This window comes from Haliaeetus leucocephalus, unplaced genomic scaffold, assembly GCF_000737465.1.
Source record: "Haliaeetus leucocephalus isolate CR32 unplaced genomic scaffold, Haliaeetus_leucocephalus-4.0 Scaffold21, whole genome shotgun sequence".
Classification (NCBI taxonomy): Eukaryota; Metazoa; Chordata; class Aves; order Accipitriformes; family Accipitridae; genus Haliaeetus; species Haliaeetus leucocephalus.
The window spans coordinates 720,113-739,698 of record NW_010972457.1 but is presented as its reverse complement, the minus strand read 5'-3'; the positions used below and the strand labels follow the sequence as shown (position 1 = coordinate 739,698).

The 19,586-nt window shown below is 39.5% G+C and overlaps 1 protein-coding gene across 1 annotated transcript in view; it reads left to right on the top strand.

Moving 5' to 3' along the window:
• Positions 1-19,586, top strand: part of ZNF827 (zinc finger protein 827) — a 92,323-nt gene that overhangs the window by 51,754 nt on the left and 20,983 nt on the right. The window contains exons 8-10 of the mRNA XM_010576329.1: positions 3,172-3,420; positions 4,133-4,190; positions 8,747-8,850. Coding sequence (XP_010574631.1) covers positions 3,172-3,420; positions 4,133-4,190; positions 8,747-8,850 — 411 coding nt within the window. The remainder of the gene's footprint in view (positions 1-3,171; positions 3,421-4,132; positions 4,191-8,746; positions 8,851-19,586) is intronic.

Below are 19,586 nucleotides of genomic sequence, written 5' to 3'. Positions count from 1 at the left end.
TAGCACAGCTGGGTTGTATGCCTGTGATTGCTGTTCATGGGGCAGACTGACTGTGTTTCCCTTTCTTTAGCTCTTGTAAAATTATCATAGAGACCCTCCTTCAGCCTTCTGTGTGTGTGTGTTTCTGGGAATCAGAGTATGACAGGATTCATGTTCAGCAGGGACATTCTGTCAGATCAGAAGGGTGCAGCTGGGAAGATAAAGGTCAAAGGAAATGATCAAATATGTAAATTTAGTTAGGGCAATTTGAGTGCTAGCTGATTGTGAGGGAGAGAAGGTCATCAGTATTGCTTGACTCTTGCCTTAGTTGGGATCGTATCTGTTTGATTCAAAAGTGTTTGCAGGACAGGGAATTAAACTGTGTGGAGCAGGAACAGAAATAGAAAGAATATTTTAAAAGCACAGAGAGCAGCAAAGGTCAGCTTGACTCTGCACCTAAATTTGGCAGCTGGGTGCAGAGCTCGGTCTGTCAGACATCTGAAGAACTCATTTGTTTGTGGAGTTACCTGAGCTTTTGATTGACAGTGTTACCTGATGTGTTCCTTTGCTGTTCTGAGTTCACTTTCAATGCACGGAATGCTATTTTTACACTTTTCAGCACAGATGCAATGTTCTGTGGTTTTATAATAATAGGCTAATGGAAGCTTTAAATAAAAAAAAAATAAAAAAAGAGAAAAATTTGCTTAACAGGACAAAAAAAGGCATTATATGATATTTCTAACTTGTCTTCAGTTAAGAATTCACTATGAAAATTTCCAAAGTCTGAAATGTATCTGGTGGATCGTAGACGGTAAAGATTTTTATCAATGTTTATAGGTTTCTTTTAAAGGTCAAGAAATGTCATAAGAAAGGATTGAAAGCACTTCATGTAAATCGTTCCTGGAACATATCCAAGTGGCTTTTATCTCCTGGTTTCGATTTTTTTTTTTAAAGAGCTGTAGGCAGTAAAGCCACTTTTTCTCCACTTAAGAACAACCGGAACGTGGGGAGAGGGAGAAACCAGGGGAAGGAAAAAGGACTTGGTGACAAACATCAGTTTAATTTTAGGTGGAATGCGTATGCCTTCATGCTGAAGGGATTCTGTTTGTCTTTGGCTAGAGACTACAAGATGACACCAATCAGTTGACTATCTTGAGGATGTTATCAGGGATAACCAAACCATGTTTTGGTGCCTCTGAGATTCATTGTAATACTGGGTAATTGAAAACAAAAGGCCTGGTGGTGCTTGAAATATTCACGCTTGGAATAAAATCTGTGAGGCTGACACAATCGTATGAATTAGAGAGGAAGGGAAAAACAGAGAGCAGCAACAGATTCATTTATCCAGTGAAGTTAGTGGATTCCCCCCGCCTTTTCTTCTCTGTGACCCAAAGTTAGTAGAAAACACTGTTTGTGTTTGGACTTTTTTTTACGAACTGGTATTTGTTTATTTATTTTTAACACCAGAGCCTTCTAACTAGTAAAATTTGACAGATGACAAAGAAACTTCCATGTGAGGATACTCATTGTGCAGACTGCCTGTGTCAGTGACCTGATGCTATCAGGATGGCCAGCCCCTGTCTGCAACCAGTTAACAAGCTGGCCCACGGTCATAGATCTGATCCTGCCCCCTCGCAGTCTGGACAAGGGCCAGACTGCTCTCTCAGGTTCTAATCCACTCAGCATCTAAGCTCTCTGCTTCTCTGGCTCTGTGTGCTGCAGTGTGCCTGTCCCTACTCTCTACCATGGCCTCTTTTGCTGGGTGCTAGGGTTGCCTTTTCCTCCTTTGGCTCATGAAGTCTGAGCAATTCAAACTCACGCTTTCCCTTGACTCCAGCTGTGGAGGCTACATAGGCGACAATTTAGAGCATGTGCTAATCATGAGTAAACAGCAGCAGATTTTCCTTAAGGTTTTCAGTGTCTTGGCTAGTACCAGTACATGTGCAGGTTTAGGCAAAATTAATAAATCCCACGTACGTTTTTTTGTTGGAATGATTCCTCACCTAGATGGCCCATCTGATATTTAACTGTGTTCATGTATTTATTTATTTTCTTGATTCTCTCAGGCATATTGCCTGTCTTAGGCTGCCTGTTTCCAGAGTGTCTGGTCAGCATGCAGCCAGCAGAGGCAACACCTAGTTGGGCAGTTCTGCCATGATAGTCCTTTCAGGAGCACTCTGAATGAAAATCATTAAAAACCTCATCATCTTTCTCCAAAACTAAATTGGGAATAAATTCTACAGGTCTTCAACTTCTCTTTTCACAGCAGAAAGTCTGAATCAAAAGGGCTGGATAGGTATTTGGGGTGTTGTAAGCAAATTACCTTGGAGCCTTGATTTTGAGCTTTCAGAGCTTTTATTCTGAAGAAAAAAATGATCACTTACCTTGCAGCCAAACCAGAGCATTCAGCAACACCTGTGGAATCTCAAGTGTAGAAAGTGAACTACAAATTGGCTTCTAGGCTATGGTTTTGTTTGCTAGACCCAGCACACCAGAGAGGAAAGCAAGGAGGGAAGGATATGGGCTTATGGAAACTGGTCATTAAGGTTATTGGACCTTGTAACGTATGAGGAAGTATCTGTGCTTGTTACAAAATCAGGCTTTAGAAAAGCATGGGCCCCAGAATAGTTCTCTCATCTTGAAAGCATATGCAGATATAACAAACGAGTTCTTCACATAGTTGTCTGGAATTTTCCATAACAGAGAAAGAGAGCAGAAGAGGAGCAGATGAGGTTTCTTCCCCCACCCCATCCCTATAGCAATACTTCTGACTGTGCTGGTAGTCCTGCTGATAAAGAGTAATTTAGAGTTTGTAAGAGGTCTTCAGTGCCCATCTTTGGAGAGCTGCTGTGTAGTTGCAACTTCATTTAATGAAAACAAAGCTTCACTAACTGGTGTGTGATCACCCAGTATTCATAGAAAGTGATATAACTCTCATATTTACAAATATACAACTGTTTTCTGCTCTCTAGTTTGAAAAATTATTTTCAAGAGATTGCTTCTATTGATAACCCCCAGAAGAATACTGTAGCAGTCATCTGCTTGCTTCCCTTACCATTTGCAGTGATACGGTATACAAATTATTTTATAACTTTGTAATTGTGATTCCTGCTTTGACTACTCTGAAAAACTGTAGCCTAATTAAATAATTGTGGCCCTTGTGGTTTTTTTTTTTGAAATACATATTTGCAGCTGAGAGTTACAAGGAAACCCAGATGGTAAAGATAAAGGAAGAACCAATGGAAGTTGACATTCATGATTCGCAGGCTTCAGTGTCACCCAGCCAACCCAGCCAAAATGTTGGCTACAGCACTTTATTAGGGCGAGACATTAGTGAACACATACAGAAGGCACCAGAAGGTCGTGTGCTCCCAGAAAGAAGTCTATTCAGCCAAGATATATCAGTAAAGATGGCATCCGAGCTGCTCTTCCAGTTATCAGGTAAAAGCAGTGGAAATAGTTGATCGTTTAATTTAAAGAACAAAAAGAGGTTGTGTATAACCATTAAGGTGCAATGAAAGTGTGAGATTGCTAAGGCTGAAAAATAATAGGAGTTAGAGCCCTTCTACCCTCACACTTGGAACGCAAGCGCCTTACCAAATGTCCCCCATAGTTAGCATATGCTTTAGAGCATGTGACAGTCAGGTCAGGTTCACAATATTTGAACTGAACTGGAAAAGCTGGAGTTCAACTCCTGTATTTTTGAAAGCTAATTAAATAATTTGTGACAACTGGTTGATCCAGGCCTTGGAGTATAGGGGAACCCATAGGTGGCAGTTACTGGCATAAGTGGCCAGTGGCTGCAGCATGCAATGCTCCTGGGGCTGCACTGTCCATTTCTCTTGTCAAAGAGGGTGAACCTCAGCTATTACATAAAGGCAACAATATCAGTACTGTGTTTAATGAATGCTTGTATTGCACATTTTGCATATGGGCTTATGCACTAACACTGAAATATGAAGCTGAAAAAATTTTTTGGGTGTTAGTTTAAATAAAGTCATGCCCATTCTCTAATCATGCTGTAACCATTTACCCTAAATTACTCTGGATTATGCTGTTATCAGAAAGCATTAAAATAGTTCTGCTGAATAAAACCTGTTAGGGAAAATATGATATATGCTAATCACAAAAACCCTTGTACGTTCCTCTGCAGAAAAGGTGAGCAAAGAGCACAACCACAATAAAGATAACGCCATCAGAACTACAGCCAGGTAAGTACAGTCCATTGTTACCTGCAAACCTGTAGCGTAAATGGCATTGCTTCATTTTGCCTTGTGAACTCAAATGTGCCAATCTTCTGCAAATGTGACCTGATATTACAACTGTAAGATATTTTCATGAGTAATGTAACCTGTATCTGAAAAATTACACCTATAGATCTGATTGCTTAGAGTTCATGAGACAAAAGGCCTTTGGGCCAAAATGACTTTTCTATTCTGATCAAGTATTCACACATCATTTTAAGAATTATTTTTTCTACAAAAAATGAAACTTAAAAGAAACTGCATAGTGCTTGCAGTGCTTGAGGGAAGAACAGGCTGACAACTGGATTTTAAGACATGGACCAATGTAAGAAGAGGTGATTTTGATTCAGTCTTCTGTCAAACTTGGATTTCTTTAATAAAATTTCAGTTTAGTATTTTTATCATCTCAATGCCTTCTAGAGATGAATTTTTAAGTCAGACTGTACGAAAATGCTAATGAAGCATTTATTAAAGATTATGGTCACATTAGTACAATAAATGAAATCATCCAGGAATTAAAAATATGATCCAATTAGAGCACATGCTGTTAAAGAAATATGCACTTTACAGTATTGTGGCTGGGAACAAGCCCATGAGTTGTTTACATATACGTGAGCAGCAAAGTGAGGTGTCCCTATGAGAAAATTCAAAGCTCTTGTGTAATAAGTGGCACCTAGAATTGGTAAAAACTTGGGAGCCCATGGTGACGAGTAGGCAGGAATTGGCAAGGGTACATTTATTTCCTACCTGGAAGTTCCCTAATCAATGTGGATGTGTTGGAGACTTGAGCACACAGAAGTGACAAAGAATTCCTTCAGACACAGAGTAAGACCTTCTGTGCCTCTGCAGCCCCTTCTACAGAAGTTCCCAGCGTGTTCAGTGCCTGCTAACTAAGACAACTTTGTCCAGACAGAAATTAAAAAGCATTTCAGTTGCAGAAGAAAAGATATCTAAAATATGTTGTTCCTAAATTCCTAGGCCTATCCCATTCATTCATGGTAACTGTAATAAATAAATATTTTGTTTTTAATAAACTGACTAGCTCAGTAAATGTACATTAGGGACTTTTTGAAGTTACAAGTTGAAAGATAATTAAATTGAGCTTTTAACTTCTGGCTACTGTGAATGCTTCCCATATTTGCTAGTTTGGGAATTTGTGGAATATGCAGCCTGCATAGCCTTCCCATGACTACTTAAAAAGCATAAGCCTGAGACATACATATGGAGATAAATGCACATATTGTCCAACTACTCATTAACCATCCAGTGTGCATGGCAGGCACGGGGTGACAAATAGTCAGTTGAAAATAGATTTCAGTGTGTCATGATGTTACCGGCAGGACTGGTGTGAGAATCCAGAGCTACTTTTGGATCTATCAAAGATAATTCAAACTGGAAAGGTTGAGGACAGTTCAAAGATAACTTCACCTTCTTCTGGCTGCCAACTTTTAAGAGAGTAGCACGGTTGGCTGTTGTCAAACTTGCAGTAAGTTTTACTGAGAAGTCCTGATAATGGCTGCTACCCATCAGGGCATGAAATGCTGAGTGCCTGATTCAATTCTTCTGGATGGTTTTCTTATCTTACCTATCTATCAACAGAAGAAGACATGAATGAGAAGAGCTTCTTAAGGGGAAGTGAGTCAGTCTACTAAATCCTGCAAGTTCAAACAGATTGACTTGAAAGACTTTGCCAAAAAAACCCCACCCAAAACCAGACAAACAGCTGGAAGTCTTTACTGGTAAGGGTATGATGCCTTCTCAAAAATAGAATGTGATGGAGCAGCCAGTGGAGGATAGAGGCACTCCGACTGCATTAAGAAAATGTGTTGTGTTGCAGTTTGGCTCACCAGCCTAGATCTGGAGTAATGACAGAAAGGCCTTTGAATCACAGTTGTTATGTGAAGTTTGCTGACAGCTGCAGAGAGCCAAGGTGAGGTCAGTGTTGTCCCCTTTGTGAGTAGCTGGGGAGCAGAGATTAAGCTGTGTCATTGGTGAGAGTCTTAAATCAGCAAAGCCCGGCAGGGTGGGGTACGCTAGCACTTTTTGCTGTCTTATCCCGTATTAACATTTCTAACTGTTGCCTATCTGTTGCTGTTCCTCCTGTGAATATTCCTGGACATTGTGAGCATATACTTCCATATGACTTCGCTTAAGCAGCCAAAACTGGCAAGGATTCCTCACAGTTCAATGGTTGAGTGAGATGGTAGAGCCTGCCATCTGTGCTACGAAGACAGAAAGTGGAGAAGCAAATGATCTGGAAGAGAGTACGCCAGCATAAGATGCCAAGATAAGTTTCTTTCATCTAGAGAAGTGTGTAGCCATAAAACTGGAAAAGTGCAGCCAGAAAAAAAAAATCTTAAAGCTTAATCTTCATCAGAAGGGACTTTGCACAGTGATTGAGAATGATTTATGTAGTTCCTTACTATGAAGCAGGAGCTTCTCCCTCCGTACTTTGCACTGGGAATTGGAGGACATAGCTGCTGAAATAAAAATAATAATAGGGCCAGCACTGAAGAGACTCAGCTGCCATTCTAGAGGAAGGCAGAAAAGAGGTATCCAAGGATGGTTCTGTAATTCACCAGAGGCCGATGGCGGAGAGGGAAATCCTTGGGACACAACGCAATGCAGTCTTCAACAGCAACTTGCTCATGATATATGGGCTAGCCTGAAATAGATAAGTTCTGCATCATCCATTTTGCTTAAAAACAGCAACGAGCAGTGTCCCAGTGACTGAATCTAATGCACAAGCAGGAAGGCCAACATGGAAACCTGAGCAGATTACAAGATCTTGAAGAGTTACAACAGTAATAAAACTTTTTTTATTGGTGTTTTTCTTTCAAATCATTACTAAACCAGTGAGAGGAATGTTGCAATAAATGATGCCATATTTGTGTACAGCGTCAGTCTGTTTTATATTATGTCACCCCTGCATGGGAGTGTGAGTCTTGGAAAAAGTAAAGTTTTGCACATGTGGGCTGGAGCTGTTTTGCTTTATCCTGATCACTTGTTTTCTTGAGTATTATGCGTTGTTCAGCTATCTGCATACACTGAACTGTTCAGGTTTGGGGCAGCTTCATGCCTTACCCTTCAGCACAACCTAATGTTGACTGTGTTTATGGTTATGTTCAGACTTTTGTAGAAATACCCAAATATCCCATTAACTGTCACATATGGAACAGCACAAAACGAATAATGGCCAAAAATCTTAATAAAAAAGTAAATAATGTGATTGCCAAAAGGGTTACATGATCAAGTTAACTAATTACCAACAAGTTTCCCAAATGCAGAAGAGATCTGACTAAGAATTCAAGTGACTCAGTATTGTTCACTCTCTGTAGAAAAACTGTATGAGGGGAGACTTACGCAAGTGTCATTGTTTAGATTGACACCTTGGGTACCTCAACTGGTAGGGTCAACTTGGTTGGTGCTGCTGGCAGATACTTTCTGGGTCTGGACTACCCGCTATGCAATGCTTCGTAAGACCTCATAGTACATTCTTTATCCTGAAAAGGTTCTTGGATTTTATTACTGAATAAGAACAGGCTGCAGAAATGAGCTGGCCTCCTGTCCTGTACCTTTAAAACACCTACTATGCACCAGCCTGTTAAGGATTCTCAATATAAGAGAGATCAGAGTTCATGTAATTCTCATTTTGCTTAGAAGAAATTGATAGTTTATGTGGAGATGGAATACACTGCCTTAGAAAACAGTTTTCTGAGAAAGACTATCCTTTTCCATTTTGAATATTTTGATGTACCTCTTACTGATGCGTGTCTGTACTGTAGAGACAGAATTCTTGCTTCTGTTAGGATCTGTAATTGAGCAGAAACCAAAATACTTCAACAGAAATGCCAATTCACTATTGAAATTGACTTTTCACTGCCTGTTAATTAAAACCAAAGCATGCTATGCTTTTTGGAGTCAAGTAGCTGATAATTTTTGCACTTAATACTCTTTGGGAAGTAACCATTCAGTTAGTTTACATGAATTGTTTTCTGCTTTAAAAATCAAACTCATGGAGTTAATTTCATTCATGGAACACTGTGTCAAAAGAGAACTGTTCAGCATCTTAACCTAAAATTTGAAAAGTTTTGTTTTAAAAATAATTACTATATACCTTAGATTATTAAATAATAATATTTTCCACATTTCCTAATTGCCCTCCCCAGTTCTGACAGTAGAATACAAAGTTTTGGACAGTAGAATACAAATTTTTGAAGCATTAATTTGAATGATCTGTAGTGTATTGTGATATAGAAATCTGAGATGTTGAAATGTAGTTAAAAGCCTTTTGGAAGGACTTCAGTTTTCACTCTTGGATACAATTTTACCAAAGCATGCCTCTTCTCCACACCTTGCCTCACAGGCTGCATATCTTTCAGCATGAATTCTGTAAATGAAGCAGGGCTTTTAACAAGATGGTATTTGTTATAATATTAAGCTGTTAGGGTCAAAAAATTGTATTTACTTCTTCCATTAACCGCTGTTTTGTTTACAAAAAGATGCCTTATTTTTTCCTGTAGCCCTTTCTTTTCTGAAGACACATTTAGACAATCACCATTCACTTCCAACTCAAAAGATCTCCTGCCTAATGAAACTACTCTTCATGGAAGGACAGCTGCACCAGGTCAGATACCTTTTTCTTCCATTACTTCCAGTTAATAGATCTTTTAAAAATTTTCTTACTGTAAACTCCACCACCTGACCAGTGCTCTTAAAATGTAGTCTGCTTTGTCAAAAAGGAACTATCTCTCCATCACAGTAAGTGCTTATTATTAAGAAGAAAAAAGTTAAATATTGCCGAAGCATTTGTATTAATAGTCTTTAAATTACTGTTTCCATGAATTGCACAAGGGTCCATAACAGATTAAACTCAGCAGTATTAACAGAGGTGGGGTTTTTTGGTGTGTGTCTCCCATATGTTAAGGAACTTTACTGATGTCGGATTACTGTCTGCTATTCTCCTGTTACTGGCCATTTCCATCTCCATCTCTCAGACTACAGATTAAATGTTTGCAGTACATGTATCAGAGTGGCTGAGCTTGGCAATACAATTTTTTCCTGCCTTTAACAATAATTTAGAAACTTTTTGGAAGGATGCGGAGTTCTTAAAATGTCCTGAAAGGCCTCAGTATCTGTGGGTACATTCCCACTGATCTTCTGAACTGGTTGACAGGCATTTTACGTCTAGATGTAGCTTGGGTTACATTCTGCAATAAAATGGAAAATATGAGCCTGTAACAATACTATTCAAGGTGGCACTGAACACATGCAAAAACTTGATACGTGCCTTTACTGTCCTGTTGCAAAATAACTCGTTTGCTAGTTCGCTGCTATCTGTTCTTAAATTAATAGCTCTTGGGTTCTAAAGGTCAGTAATTACACAGCCAGCTGTAGGGGAGGTTATTCACCTTTTCTTAGCAATCAATAAAGTTTTGGGCACGTTACTGCTAATTTTCAGCTATAGACTGTCATTTAATTTACAACTTAACAGACCCTTCATTTTTTTTAATGCTTGAATAGTCATTTGACAGCTCATGAAGTGGTAGATGAGGTTAAGAGCTAGATGTTGTCTAAGGGTAAATATGCGTAGCAGGAAGAAGAAGAAAATTTGTAGCATGAGGACAAGGGTCTTCAGGTTAGCCTCAGCTGCGCTTTTGCAAGGAGGTAGTGGATTTTGTAACTGGGGGTGAGGACAACCAGATCAGGTGTGGTGCTTTTAAGTATTAAAACGTAAACCAGGTTAGCACTTCAATCCTGGCTTTTGACCTTGGCATAACATGGAATATTCATATACCCAGATGAAGGACAAGAGCTCTAGACTCCTCAGGCGGTGCTCGATACCTCAGAGGACATGGCCTCTAGCAGCAGTACTCTTACATCATACCAAGATGAATGTATAAGAATTCTAATTCTCTGTAAGACTTCATTTTAAGTGAGACCGCTAAAACCATGGATGGATTTTGGTGACATGTTTAATCTTCTGCTTAAGAGATGTAAAGTATCTAGTTGGTTAGGACATCCTGGAGTGTTAAAACGGCTTCTGAGGGAACTGGGTTTTGTATGTTTATGCTGCCCCATATTCTGCCTTATGGAATATAAGTATTACCTTGATAGGTCTGTGTATTCTAATACATATTGCTCTGTGATTATAAGACTCTGATATGTAATAGCAGCATCTATACTGAAAATTGAAAGTGCCAGTTTCTGCTTCATTTTTATTTTTGGAACAACCCTATCATTCCAAATATGTTGATTTTTCTCAGGCTCATAATAAATTCTTGGACCTGAAGTGCAACTTCACAGTAGCACCAGGAATGTGATTTAAATTTTTAATCAATTACAAATGTGATATTCATGTAAAAGAACAGCAGAATACCCACAGGTAGATTTCCTACTAGTTTTAGCTTTGCAAGAAGAAATAGTCTATGTAGTCCTATGGACAGCTCAGGAGAAACTTTATCCCTGCAGCGAGTAGCATAAAGGAACAGTAACAAACCATTGTAAAGGCCAACAGGACAAACCAGAAACTGCTGTGGAAATGTTTATGTGGTGTCCCATGGATAAATGGTATATATGCCTTCACTTGAAATTTGTTTTGGGTTACTTCATCCCTGAAACAGGATAGTAAGAAGTAGAAAAGAACAGCATAAGAAAATGACAGGAAATTCCCAGTCCAGTGTCATCTTCAAGTCATCAACTAAAATCCAAGCGGATTAACTGCTAATGGCAAGAGTGTTCATTAAGCAGTCCCCATATCCAAAAATGCGACTCCGTGCCACCGTCACCACAGCTAGCAGATTCTGATGAGCAAGCATGGGGTCTGAGCTGCTGCTTTGTACTGACTCTGTGACCAGGCTTGAATCAGGCAGGCAGAGTGGCATGAGGAAGCCTTCACTGCCAGTTGGTCTGGGTCGCCTTGGTGGAACCCCATGTACATAGTGCTTCTTTCCAAGAGAGCACCAATATGGGCGGTTGTATCCCCAGACTCCTGCCAACTTTCTGTCTGCAGACTTCTTGGCACCCTAGCTGCAGAAGAATTGGGAAAAGTGACAGGAACATAGGACAGTAAGATATCTCATGTGTCAAATTCAATTCTTTTCTATAATGGGTAACAACATTACATAATCTCATTCATTATCAAGATCCACCTTAAACCTGTCATCCTTATTTGTATGAGGACACTGTTTCAGAAGCTCGCCCCTTTGAAGGGCTGGGACCGCTCTTTTTTTCAGCCTGCAATTATTCATAGCAAGTTCTACTTTTGTTGTTTCACCAATGCTGTCCTTCAACTTTGATAATTCTTCTCCCTTGTGATATTCACCATCTGATGTGCCATCTTACATCCCCCTAATCCTGTCTTCATTTTGGAAAAGTAAGCCAGCCAATGTCTTTTAGTCTCTTTTAGTATGATAGGGTTTCCATTTCCTGACCGAGATCAGGCCAACAAGGCCTTTTTCTGCCTCTGTTTAGGGAAAATAATTTCTGCAAGTATGAGTAGTCAGAACTATATATGCTATTTTACAGGAGATCTTACCAATGACTTTTTCAGCAGCATGCAATCTTCTACATGTATATTGGAAATGCCTTTCCTGTTTGATCACAGTCGTAACTACAACATGCTGATGAATCTCAGTTCATTTGCTAATCAAATAGTAACATGTTTTTCTTTTCCTTTACAATTTCAGCTGATGATTTCAGCATGCAACATAAATTCTTGTTCCTACTTTCTAGGCATATGATCTTGTAATTTGAATTGTTTCACTTGTTACTCTAGTTCTCAAGATTATTTTTTTAATACTCTGAAATTTCTGCATATTGATGATATTGCCTTCATTAATACAATGCTGGGTTGTTTTTGTATTGAAGCTATTAAAGAGGATTTTTAAGTATGGTTGGTCCGAAGTTCAGTCCTTGAGACTTCAGCTTAGTGGCCTCCTCAGTGCAAACCACTTCTCTTCTCTTTGTAGCCAGTTTATAAGATAATTGCAAGATCATGTATTTAAGAGGAAGAGCACTCTTTGTAGGGCATTGAGTATATAAGATCCCCAAGGAGTATGAAATAATTAGGAAAGGCGTATTAAAAGATATGTGAGAGCAATGCACTGATCAGGGCATTTACTGGAGAAATAAAATCCTAAATAAATAACGACATAACAGTGGATTTGGCCTGAAGTAAAGGTGAAGTAATCCTGATCAGCAGCAGTATCACAGGCAGGAGAAGTGATTCTCATGCAGCAGCTTTTAAGTCTGGTACCCAAGGAAATGACAATGAAATCTCCAACAGCTGTCAGAAGGGGACTCGACAGCCCTGCAGAAGTCATGGTAACTCCCTGATAATCTGTGGTGCATTCTTAACATTCTGAGAAGAGAAGAAAGTAGTTTCCTATAGTATGTAGTTCAAAAGTATTGGATAGATTTGGGGAACTACTTCCATTCCTTTTTAAGGTATTTTGTATGTTAATAACCATACAAAGTTAGTAGTAGTTACATTATACTTTCCTGAATTACTATTACTGTCCAGATAAGCTCATTTTTACTCAGAAATGGAAATAAAATGGTATTGATGTCCACATTAATCAAACACACTTCACTCAAAAATTACCATAGTATCAAAGTCATATCTAATACAAAGTCATATCCAAAACAAGGCAATAATTTCAGCTTTCCCCTATAAGAATAGCAAAATGACCTTATTTGGCCTAGCAAAATGTAGGGAGAAGAAATGAAAGTTTTAATTTCAAACAGTCGCTTTAAAAGGGCGTTTTTATCTTCTGTTTTGTAAGACTCTTCTTTTAACAGAGTAGAGTTTAGTTTTATGTCAGACTATATAGTTCAGTCCAGATCACTAGATAAATTAAAAACTTGATCTTACGCTGGTGTTCCTGACCCTTAGCCAATCTTTAATGTGTTTTAATAGTTTTCCACTATCTCACTGACTCATTCTGTAAATCAAACCTGCCTTCGTGAAATCCAGATGAGTGATATTCACTATTCCTTTTCCGGTCAGTTCATTAATATTGGCAAAGAGTTTTGGGGAGTATTTTTCTCTATGTAGATATGTGTGTGGTATAATAATACTTCATTATTTTCTCTCCTGTTCACCAAGGACCTGGTATTCTCCTTCATTTACATTGACAGTGCCAAATATTGAAACAATCTCATCTGTAGAGGATTAAATAAAAAATAAAAATCCATCTTTTAGTGAAAATTTACTACTTGCAAAACTGTAATTTTGATTGTGGTAAGTGAATGTCACATGGCTAAAATAGACTTTTGGAACTAGAGAATGTAGGTTTTGGGGATTTGTAGTCCATGAATAGCCCTGGCTTTTTTAATTTTGTCCATTGGTGCCAGAGCTAAATTTACTGGTGTTATTTATTTCAATGAAATAAAGCCAATAAAGCTTCTGTCCTCAAGTACCTTTCTGAAAATGTATCAGAGCCCCTTCTGTCACTGTGTCTCCACACTCTTTACTGACCGGCAAGATGACAGATAGGTCATGCTTCCTCTTCAGAAATGTCCAGAAGCCAATATTGAATCAGTAGCATGATACTTAGTTCAGTAGAAAATTGGAAACATAGTGCAAAAATTTTGGATTTTGGTACTGTCAGCTGTATTTTTATCGATGATATAATTAGTGGCATTATCCCATATTTATGTTTATTGAACTAAGGTAATATGTGTAACAAAGATTTCCATATGTTTGGAACCACAGGACTATTCAGGAGATGGACACGTTTCTCCTGTTACTGTTCACACTGACACCCTCCTACTACTTCTTTTCTCTAGAGCAGTAATTCCACTGTAACTTTAACATACTTAAAGGGGAAAATCTACCTGCTCCCTTGGCCTCATCTGTGCAGATTGTCCAACACAGCACTACTAATATTTGTGTGGCCACATTGTGAAGCCAGATCAGGGGAAGTAGTCAACTAATCTCCTTTTTTTTCTAAGAGTTTGTGGGAATGTTGGGATGTGAGCAGGGTGAAGGCAAGGCCATATATTTCAGTCGTGTGAAATTTCAGCATTTGTGTGAGATTGACTGGCTGTGACCACACTTAATCTTGTTTACTTTCTTCTGTGACTGTAGTTGAAAAATACCTCCTGAGGGTTTAGGTTTTTAACTTGAACGTGATAAATAACCAAGCTGTTCATGTTGCACAGATACCGTGTTCTTTGGTATGAAGTAGTTTGCATGTGTCTTCCCTCCTAATCCCTTTTTAAAGACACTTTAAGGTCAGTATACCTCTTGATATTGTAATATTGTGTGGCTTAAACCATCTAGAAAGTAGATAGCAAGAGCTCTTTTGGTCCAACCTGCAGACATGCTCCTTCATATATACTATTTTCTGGCAGTATTTGTGCTTGATTCTGGTCTCCTGTGCTCTGCAGCAAACTAAACTTCTGCAACCATCTACAGCAACCAGCTCTGAATTTTGGATCATCACTAGGTTAGTTAAGAAAGTCAGGACTTTAATTGAATATGAGGTTAGAGTGAATGCAATTATAGTTTCCATTTCTTCACAAGTGCCAGTGACAGTTTTCCTTCTTGGTCTCTTTTAGCCTGCTGCCAGACTTTCTACTTTTAACTTATCTTAATGTTGTCCCGGAGACCACTCTAACTGCACTGCAGAAATGAAAGGACACCTTGAGGGTTTGATTTCTGTGTAGGGGACTGTTTGCACTTCTGTCACCCTGGAAAATGTCCTTAGGCCTTAGGGGACTGTGAAATGCACAAGCCCTGAGGATTTCTGCTAAAGTGATCAGCGATGAAATGTTGGCATATAAATTGCCCTTGTATAGCTTCCCAGCTATGTACCCATGGAGTTAATTAGAACAATTCACCCCTTACTGTGGTGGTTGTTTTCCTACATCTGCCAAAAAGCCGCTAACTTCACATTGCGGGTAATCCTCTGTTTACTTTAGGAAGGCTTTCTTCACCATCCTAATTGCTAGAATTTGTAAAGGAAAGCTAGGGGTTAAGAGCACAATTACAAGCAATTGATTTCTAATTCATTCAGGACAGCAGAACCTGTGTAGTAGTATTTTTGAGAGAATCACAGAATGGTTGAGGTAGGAAGTCTAGTTCCACCCTCTTCCTCAGAGCAGAGTCAGCTTGTTGCTCAAGACTGTGTCCAATCAGGTTTTGAATATCTCCAGGGATGGAGACTCTCTGGGCAACCTGTGCCAGTGTTTGACCATGCTCACAGTAGAAAAAGTGTTTTCTTACGTTTGAATAGAATTTCCTGTGTTTTAATTTGTGCCTTTGCCTCCTCTCCACTGGGCATCACTGAGAAGAGCCTGGCTTCATCCTTCTTATTCCCCCCCCCCATCAGGTATTTATACAGATTGGGAAGATCCCACCAAGTCTTCTCTTCTCTAGGCTGAACAGTCCTAGCTCTCTCAATCTGTCCTTGTATGACAGATGCTCCAATCCCTTAATCGTATTTGCCGGACTTCAGACTTCTTTGAAAGTCTGAAAGAATATTTCAAGATCCTGGCAGCAGCTTCTGTCCCTGTGATGGAACAGCAATTTTTATTGCCAGTATAGTTGCAGGGGGAGTGCACGTGCATGTAAATTGACTTATATAGTGCATTTCCCCCCCCCCTGCTTTATCCCATTATTAGTGCTTATGGTCATTTTATTTGCTTTCAGTTTTGCTCTGAGTTATGAGCTCTGCCCACCCAGGACATTAGATATCGCCTTCAGTTTCTTGATGATGAGAGTGCCTCACCCCTATTCGCTCCACGGCAGGGTGGAAAAGTGTAGAGTGGCACTTAATTCACTACACAAGGCATGCTCCATCAGGCACTTGGTCCTGTTGTTCATTTCTGTCTCAGTATTTCTGTGAAATGTGCTTGTTGAAAGTGGTGCTAGAGGTAGATGCCACACTGCTGTCATCGCTGCCTGCAGCACATAATGGTAGGTACTCACTAAGCCTTGCAAAACCTGGTTCTCTCGGTCTTTAAAAGCACCCATTTAATTTTATTCCTCTTCCAGTACCTGTCTGGGGTAAGATTCAACCAGATACTACTCTTTTTGTGTATGTGTGTGTATGTATGTGTGTGCATGTGTATAAATCCATGCAGGTGCAGGAAAATGAATACTGGAGAGATCCCTCCGACAAATACAACCTGTATGACAGCTTCATAGATGGTAGGAAAACTTTTGTGACAGCGTGGCAGATTGATTGGAGTAACTGATTTTAGTTCCTTATCTCCAACGTGCATTTTACTTTCATTCTTCACACAAAAAGAATGTCTTTTGGGTATACATTGACTGGTGTACACTCTCTGTCTTTATACTCTCTAGAAGGTTAGGGACTGTCAGCCATCGTGGTGACTCTCTGAAGTCTGATAGCAAGAGACAGATAGCTGGCAAGTTGTGGAAAGTGATTCTAGGAAGGTGAGATAGTTGGACTGCCATAGAAGTGGGCTGTGCTTGGCATAGTTCTCTAAAGCAAGACAGATTTTGCAGAATTTGTTCAACATAATTCAGTGCTAAACTGTGTGATAGTGGTTCTGGCTCTAGCATGTTTTTTATCTATCGCAGCCTGTCTTCAGATTCCCATGATCATCTGCCTGGGTGCAGCCTTCTTTCGCTATGCACCCAGCTGCCTTGACAACCGCTTTGCACTACAGTCATCGGGCAGAGGGTTCCAAATTTCTGGTTCATTTAATAGGATCATAACCAACGTGGCTGCAACTGATCACAGCATTGCATTTCCCTTGCAGCTTTTTCTGGGTCTGCTGCCAAACAGGTTTGCATCTAGTGCATTTGTGTTGCGGATCTTGAGCAGCCACACAGTCTTCATAACTAACAAAGTCCCTTTCAGAACTGGAAATATTATTATGCAGAACAGACCATTTCAAATCAGCAAATGGCCTCTTGCTCAAATATGCACAGTGCGTTCTTTGGCTAAAATAGGACAAGTGAAATGTGCAGCATGTGCGTAGTTGCACATGTTTTAATTTTTCTCAACAATCAGTATTTATTGGCCATTCCCACAGCAATTAAGGGGAATGTGATCAGATCCTTCTGAGGAACACATGAAACTCCTGGTGAATTGGCCAGTCCCTCTCTCAAATACAACACATGCTAAATAGCAGAACTTTGCATGAATTGTTACAGGCATACGGAGTTCACTTCTTTTCCTTGTGAAGTCACTGTACTAATTATTTTGCCAATTATTTACAGGACCTTCAAGACGAAAGTTGTTAATTAAAATAGACAAACAGAATGATACACATTCAGGTCCATGTCTAATGACTGTCTTGAAAGGCACTTGACATCTATTTGAAAATTTGTGATCCTTGTTTTATTATGGGCTGCCTTTATATAGGGTAACTTTTTTCCCTCTAACACTGTGCAGTCTTTTCATACAGGCAAAAATATTTATTTTTATTTTATTTCCTTTTTACGTTTGTTCTTCCTAAAGCAGTATCAACCTCATGGTAAAGGACAGAAGAACAAAGTCATTTCACTCGGAACAAATACCTTCTGGTTTCATTCAGAATAAACCCAAACTAGACCCCATTTATTAAACCCAGCAAACCAAAAGTGTTAAAAAATATCACCAACATCAAACCCAAAGCAAAATGGCCAAAGGTAAATGTTTCATCCCACATGGAAAAATAAAACTTAGCAGTTGGGGTTTTTACCCTTTCAAACTGGGTAGGTTTTGGCATCTCTTAGCAATTTTTGGATATGTTTTCTGAGTCTCTAATAGTTATTCAACAGCAAATTATTATTTAAAAAGTAAAATAATTGTTGCTAACAATATTTTTAAATAAATATTTAGCACAAATGGAGGTCAGATTTGAGAAGGGCTTCCTGAGCAGCTACACTCATCCAAAGTACAGAATGAGAAATGTGGGATTTTGTCTACCTTATCTTCTGTTGGCAAGTGAATTCAGGACAACACAAGGCTGTCCAGCAAGTTCTTGGGACCTGTGTTTTGATGCAGGTAACAGAAGGCAACTTGGTGAAGAACGACCATGAAGTGATAGAATGTGGTTTTGGGGAAAGGAAGAAGGGAAAACCACGAAATAACAGCAGTTGGCTTCAGGAAGGGCAACTGTAACCAACTTGGAGATGCATATGGAAAGAAACCTAACAATAGTTGTTTCCAGGTCCTTAAAGAAACTTGACCTCTTGAGTTGAGTGAGGGTTTTGGCACTGCCTCCCACAACATGCTCGTAGTAAGCAGGGAAACTGAGAGTAGGTACAACTACACTTAAGTGGCTAAGTGTAGCTTTCAAACCCCAGGGATGACGTGCGGTTCTGCAAGGGTCTGTGTTTGCTCTGGTATTAATCAGCCCTTTTATTAATGTCGTGGATGACAGAAGAGAAAGCATGTTTATTGAATGTCCTGGTGACACCATGGGTGCCATAAGCACTTCAGAGGGCAGAATTAGAGTTCAGTCTTATCTTGAAGAAACAGTCTGGAAAACAGTAGCCAATTCACTGAGGACAAAATTCTGTGCCTGGGGGAATGATTAGTGCTACAAAGAAAGGGAAGGGATGAATGCCCAGGCAGTGCAACTGTATGCAGACAGTTGCATGTAGAGCTGACATTGTATGCATTGCAGAAAGGGCAAACATTCAGCTGAGATGTCCGGAATGTTGTCTGTAAGGCACATGTGGTAATTCTGCTCTACAGCTGGAGCCCTGAATTCAATTTTGCGCTCTGTAATCCAAGAACAATGTGGAGGACAGCAGTGGTCAGAGGTCTAGAAAACAGGAGCTGTGCATAAAGGTTGAAGAATTTATTTTTATTTCATCTAGAGAAGAAGAGGGGAGACATGATAACAGTATTCAAATATGTAAAATGACAGCTTTGAGAGAAAAAGAATAAACCTTGCCCATGTTCATGTGAGCAGAATAAGGAGTAACGGGCTTAAATGACAGCAGAGGAGATTTAAGTTAAACACCAGGTAAAACTTTCTAGCAGTGGGGTGGGTGGTTTTGTACTGGCACAACTGTCACAGGAGGCTGTGGAACCTCTCTCATGGGAGGGTTTTTAAAAAAATAAGTTAGACAAGCACCTGTCGGGACTGATGGGTATGTTTGGTGTGTGGCTGGTGTGCCTCCAAGCGAGGGAGAGACAAGATGGCCTCCTGAGGTACCTTCCAGCTCTAATTCTGTGATATAAATTCAGTAGCAAAACTATAATGGCGATTAAATACCCTCTTGAGAGAGACTTGATAGATGAGGCTTTTGGTTTATAAATACTCAGCATGCTGTGTTTTAGACTCTGCATCTTATTCAAACCCATCTATAGTTTCATATCCTCTTCTGTCTTCCTTAATATCGGAATCTTTTGTAAAAGTGAACATCAGCATTGAGTCAGACTGTTT